This window comes from Pundamilia nyererei, unplaced genomic scaffold, assembly GCF_000239375.1.
Source record: "Pundamilia nyererei isolate P.nyererei 1_Seehausen unplaced genomic scaffold, PunNye1.0 scaffold00076, whole genome shotgun sequence".
Lineage (NCBI taxonomy): Eukaryota > Metazoa > Chordata > Actinopteri > Cichliformes > Cichlidae > Pundamilia > Pundamilia nyererei.
Genome location: NW_005187477.1, coordinates 2,467,797 through 2,473,793, shown reverse-complemented (window position 1 = coordinate 2,473,793; position 5,997 = coordinate 2,467,797). Strand labels below are relative to the sequence as shown.

Genomic DNA, 5,997 nt, shown 5'->3' with positions numbered 1-5,997 from the left:
CACGTGCACACACACACAAACGCACACACACACGCACACACACCCCCGCTGCTCGTTTCACACTCGACTAGAGGAGCTTTGCATGAATCTTTGTTCAAAGTCACCCTTCAGCTCCTGCTGGGCCTCCTGCTGTCTGAACAACGCTGCTCTAGCTCCCCAGGTCTCAGGTGGCAGGTCAAAGTTCATGACAGCACAGACAGAAAGGACTGTACTACTATGGCTGCTTTTGAAGTGTTGCAGGAGAAAACTTCTTCTCTGTGGCAGCACAGCTGAGGTTTGCAAAGCTTTGGCCGGAGATGTCTGTCCATGAAACAGAAAACCAAACACATCAGCACAGACACCTCCCACCAAGCGTCTGCACAGGGTGAGGGTTTAGGCCCCTCACAGTCACTGAGTGCTGAGGGCTGCAGAGAGTCTGGAGTAAAACATATAATAAGACAAACAGGACACGCTGTGTATGACACAACTGATCACATGCTCACTGATCAATACTCTGTAAGTCACGTCTGAATCAATGTTGAAGCTGCATTCTGACATGAAGAAGAACAAAAGCATCCGGGCTACCCAGCGGTCACTGAGGTGTAATCACCACTGTGTGGCGCCATTGCTCAGCTTTTATTCCTCTGTGCTCTGGAACAGCTGCAGCACAACATCTGGCACTACAAGCATGCTGACATCCTGTTATTCAGATGTGCAAACATCTGTTAGCTAATGAAGTTAACACACGTAATAAACTGCTGAACATGTGTCTGTGCTGCTTTCTGTTCATGTGTTTGTCTGTTTGATTCCTTCATTAGAATGTTTTCTTGTGTTGACACTGAATAACACATCTTTGGCAGTGTGAGCAGAGCTGAGGCCTGAAGTTCAGCCAAACCTGCATGTTTTCTAATGATCAACAGACGTGTCTGTGACAGCATCTCATTATTTCAGCTGTTTAATCGTTTGGAGTTGAGCGCACCAGGTTGTCTTTTCTCCTTTTTCTCCAATTTCTTTCTTGTGCCTATAATCTCTAACCCATGATCTATAATCTATAATCTGTAATGACAGGGCTCCAGTCCTGCAGGTTTTAGATGTGTCCTTGATCCCACACAGCTGATTTCCTCCTGATTGGAAACCTGAGCCTGCTGGGCCTGAACACCTCCCTCTGCAGCTGGATCCTGGACTTGCTGACGGAGAGGCCTCAGACAGTCTGGCTCGGTAGCAGCACCTCCAACACCACCACACTGAGCCCTGGAGCCCCTCAGGGCTGTGTGCCCACTGCTGTTCACTCTGATGACCCACGACTGTGCAGCGATGCACAGTTTGAACCACATCATCAAATTCGCCGATGACGCGACTGTGGTGGATCTCATCAGCAAGAATGACGAGTCAGCAAACAGAGAGGCGGTGCAACAGCTAACGGACTGGTGTCGAGTCAACAACCTGTCTCTGATTGTGGACAAAACAAAAGAGATGATTGTTGACTTCAGAGCACGGAGAGATCACTGCCCACTGAACATCGTGGATCCTCTGTGGAGGTTATCAAGAGCTTCAGATTCCTTGGTGTCCACCTGGCCCCTCAACACCAGCTCCATAACTAAGAAGACCCAGCAGCGTCTCTACTTCCTATGGAAGCTGGGGAAAGCCCATCTCCCTCCATCCATTCTCACCACCATCTACAGAGGGACTATCGAGAGCATCCTGAGCAGCTGCATCACTGTCTGGATGGTAACTGCACCGTATCAGATCACAATGCTCTACAACTGTTAGTGAGAGCAGCTGAGAGGCTCATTGGAGCCTCTCTTCCCTCCATCACAGACACCTGTCACACCTGCTGCATCTGCAAAGCCACCAGCATCGTGGGGGACCCCACACACCCCTCACACACTCTCTTCAACCCCCTGAGCTACGGGCACATCTGTAACCGGAAGGTCGCCGGTTCGATCCCCGGGCTCTCTGTCCTGGTCGTTGTGTCCTTGGGCAAGACACTTCACCTGCCACCTACTGGTGTTGGCCAGAGGGGCCGATGGTGCGATATGGCAGCCTCGCTTCTGTCAGTCTGCCCCAGGGCAGCTGTGGCTACACCTGTAGCTGCCTCCACCAGTGTGTGGATGTGAGAGTGAATGAATAGTGGTATTGTAAAGCTCTACACAAATGCAATCCATTATTATCATTCTTCACCCTGCTGCCTTCTGGAAAGGTACCCGAGGCCTCACTGCCAGACTGTGGACCAGCCTCTTCCCCCAGGCCATCAACACACACTGCTGAACACACACAGACACACACTTCTATTGTGTCTGGAGTTGCATTTTTGTTTTGTTTTTTGCAATTTTTCATGTAGTCCTGTGTTGATTGACCGGAGCACCATGGTCTTGGAGGACTGTGAACCACTGCACATGGTTGGAAGGACAATAAACCCGATGCACAGCCCAGGCCTGGCGCTGTAATCATCAGGATTGGGTAACGACCTCATTACCTTTGAATTAGCACGGTACTGCCGACAACACATGATGGTGGCCTTAACCAAAAACAGTGAAGACTTTGAGTGTTTGACCATCTGCAGTACAAACGACTGAGAGAATCAGGATTGGACGTCTGTGATCTCCCAGTGTTAAAAACAGACACGACAGTGAACTGTGATCACGCCTGATCAAACACAGAGTACACCTGGAAACAATCAGCTAACTTTTAACACGTCTGTCGCTAACGTAAAGGAAGTGTCCGTCACCGATGATGACGATGACTCTTTTAACGAGACATCAGAGGCTTCGGTAACCGTTTGGTCGGATAACGCTGACACCATCACACAGCGACCAAAGCAGCTAAAGTTAATTAAAGGTTTCAGAAGTTCAGATTTATTTCATAAGGGAGAATTCTGAGGTGCTGTTCAGCATGAACGATGGTCAGCCTGCTGATCGTGTGAGCCATTAAGGCTCGCATGGATTGAGGAGAACTGAGGGTTGAAGTTTCTGGGAAGGAATCTCATCTACAGGTGGTTGAAAGCTGATGTCGTAGGCCTCCACCACTGTGATAGTCCTTCACCGTGGACGTGGACGGCCTCTCCACTCCTCGCAGACCCTCAGAACGTGAAGTTCCTCAGAGAGTGTCCGTCCTCCGTCAGGTGGAGCGGTGTCGCTGAGTCTGAGCAGTCAGAGCAGTCCTCACGCTGAACGCATGACGCTGTGCCGTGCCGGCTCACGATTAACGGGTCAGTAACTACAGTCCAAGAAGCGCAGACAGATCTTGTGGTAGGAGATCAAACTGGTTAATGTGGAAGCATCTGCAGAATCTCCTCCCACAGCGATAAAGTGACGTCTGAACTAAGCCGTTTAGCATGGAGACATTCCCTTCACTGACTCGCTGTCCATCGTCATCATCAGCTAATGACAGAAAGGACTAGCTGTGAAAACAAGTCCCTACTTTCTCTGCACAGACACACAAATGAAGAACTCTGGATATTTTCTTTATTTGATCTTTGATGAAGGACAGATATGTGGAGACAAATCAAGCAGAGTTACACACAACATATATTAGTGTTAGACCGAGCCAGAGGCTCTTATCCTCCTCTTCCTCCTCTACTCCTTCTTCTGAGGGAATGAGGCGATGAGGAGCCAGTACAGAGAGTAACAGGTTCCTGCGGACAGAACACAAACCAACACTTTACTTCTCACCGTGGCACGCTCGCATCTTTCAGCCCTTCTTCATCTGCACCTCCTCTTTAAACTTTATTAGCTTCACACTCTTCACCTTCCTGAGCCAGAGCATTTGACCCACCTGCTCTCATATCAGCTACAACCGTCTTACTATCTTTTAGTATCCTTGTTGGTGATCGTGTGCTGTGCTGTGACCCTGAATGCTGTCTGATGCTCATGTTGCACCCTGCTAACACTCACAGACGAAACATCTGTAAAGGTCTGAGCTGTTTGCACACATGCTTTGTTTCTGTCACTAATGCGAGCTTTGTCCTCCTGCACCACAGAAATGCACCTGCTGCAGCGTTCCTCACCTGCGATGGTTAGCGTCATGGTTGCCCGGTAGAGCAGAACATCGCCGGTTCCTCCTTTGATGTGGACCGGCAGCCCGTTGTCCTCCTGTAAGTGCAGGAAACACACGTGCTCGGGTTACACGTGTGAAACACCTGAGGCCGGCTGGACGGGTGACGATCGTTCTTACCTGGAAGATTTTCTGGGATTCGGGGACTTTGTTCTTCAGCTGTCTGGCTGAGCTGCTGAAGGCTCGGCTGGCCAGACGTGGAAGTTTCTGGAAACACAGAAAAGCAGCAGAGTGAAGGAAAGATCGCCCGCCTGTCAGGCTGCTGTACTGTGCATGTACAGCAGCCGTCTCATTGGTCCAGTTCATTTAACTGGAGTGAAGCCCAGCGGACAGCTGGCAGCGTCAGCCACCTGTGTCACCGTCCACCTGTCAGTCAAAGAGGCCACGCCCCTAATTTAATCCTTAATGAAGTCAAGGTGGTTATAAAACACTATAAAAAGTTGTTACCAAGGGGGGCGTTATCCATGGAGGTTTTGTATCACCTGCTTTAAATTTTTAATACCACCTGAGTCCTGAACCTGGAGGCGGGGCTCAGGGCCTAACCCTAACTCTGAGGCCTCTGGCTGACCTGACAGGTGCTTCCTGTGGTCCAGGAAGGAGCCACCTGGAAGCCACTTAGCACAAAGCTGCTGTGCAAGAACAGAGAAAATGAAAGCAAAGCTTTACATGGCAAAGCCACACCCTGTTTTCTTAATACGTTCTTAAAAATCATTGATTATCCTGGATTTTTCTGTGAGGACTGAAACTGTGCTGAAAATATTCCCACACAAACAGTTATTTTATTCACTGTGAAAGAAGAGGGTGTTTCCAGGGTTTTTAAATCCAGAATATTTGGCCTGTCCTCACCCTGTCCTCACACAGAGGGACTCCAAAACAAGCAGCTCCACACTCATTGCTTCACTCAATTTCATTAAAATCCTAATCAAGCAAAAGTCCAGACAGACCTCACCCCGTGTAAAAGTCATGTCCTCAGCTTTTGGGCTCATTTCAGAATCGCTCTGTTTCCCAGGCCGTGAGCACCAGCTGCATCTGAGACAGGCTGTTATACAATATTTGAAATCCAAAAACAAAACAAACACTACATTTTAGGAAATAACTGAGTGTTTTCTTGTTTATATGTTTGTTTTGTAATAACTGAACATTAAAGTTTCTCACTAAAATGTCTCCTTACAGCTTTTGTTTGTCTGGAATTAAAAACGCTCGATCATCCAGGCCAGTAAATCCCAGAAGGTTGATTCTGTTCATCTGGACATTTCAGAAACGTTTCATCATCATCAGGTGACGTCTTCAGTCTCAGCTGACTGCGGGTTATAGACAGGACAATGTCTGAAACCAGCAGCACAGGATGAGCTGAATGAGGCTCGTTTCTGCGTCTGACTGCAGGTGTTGGCAGGTCGTTCACGCCTCGTTTGTTTTTACATCTTAAATCTGACATTTGAAAGTGATCGCTTCCTTGTTCCTCACGCAGAGACAGACGCGGCCCTCACGGTCGCTCGTCCATCAGCAGCAGCCAGACCCAGTTTGTCTGGGGTCAAGCTAATGGTCTGACGTGGCTAAAACACGCGGCCTCTCGTCCTCGTGTCGCTTGAATGCGTCTTTCAGCTTTAACAACTTTAAAGAAGAAGAAGAAGAAGAAGAAGAAGAAGAAGAAGAAGAAGTTGTCTTTTTGTGTTTTTTGGTGTGTGTGAGAGGGTGGGGGGATTTTATTTTGAAAACAACTTCCTGTCTGTCATTTCGTCTGACTGTGCAGCAGCAGCGGTGTCTCTTTAAGAACGCTGCATGACTTTTTAATCGCCTACTAAGGTCACCTCGAGTAGCTGAGGGGCGTGACTGACAGCGCTGAGAGCCAATCACAGAGCTTGGAACTGATGCTTAGACCTATCCAGAGTCAGAGTGTGTGTGTGTGTGTGTGTGTGTGTGTGTGTGTGTGTGTGTGTGTGTGTGTGTGTGTGTGTGTGTGTGTGT

At 48.7% G+C, this 5,997-nt stretch overlaps 1 protein-coding gene across 1 annotated transcript; it reads right to left on the bottom strand.

Annotated features, from left to right (window-relative positions):
* Nucleotides 1–3,426: 3,426 nt before the first annotated feature.
* cox7a1 (cytochrome c oxidase subunit 7A1) lies at nt 3,427–4,338 on the bottom strand. Its single transcript, XM_005737526.1, has 3 exons — nt 4,153–4,338; nt 3,986–4,070; nt 3,427–3,613 (listed from the first exon to the last, which is right to left on the bottom strand). The coding sequence occupies exons 1-3, from the start codon at nt 4,336–4,338 to the stop codon at nt 3,555–3,557; spliced, it is 330 nt and encodes a 109-aa protein (XP_005737583.1). The 3' UTR covers nt 3,427–3,554.
* Nucleotides 4,339–5,997: the final 1,659 nt, after the last annotated feature.

Bases quoted from the DNA above. Each gene is read 5' to 3' on its own strand.
- cox7a1 (XM_005737526.1), bottom strand. From the start codon at position 4,338: ATGAACTGGACCAATGAGACGGCTGCTGTACATGCACAGTACAGCAGC. The intron at 4,071-4,152 runs GTAAGAACGATC...CTGCACTTACAG, and splicing joins AATCCCAGAAAATCTTCCAG to GAGGACAACGGGCTGCCGGT. The intron at 3,614-3,985 runs GTGAGGAACGCT...TTCTGTCCGCAG, and splicing joins CATGACGCTAACCATCGCAG to GAACCTGTTACTCTCTGTAC.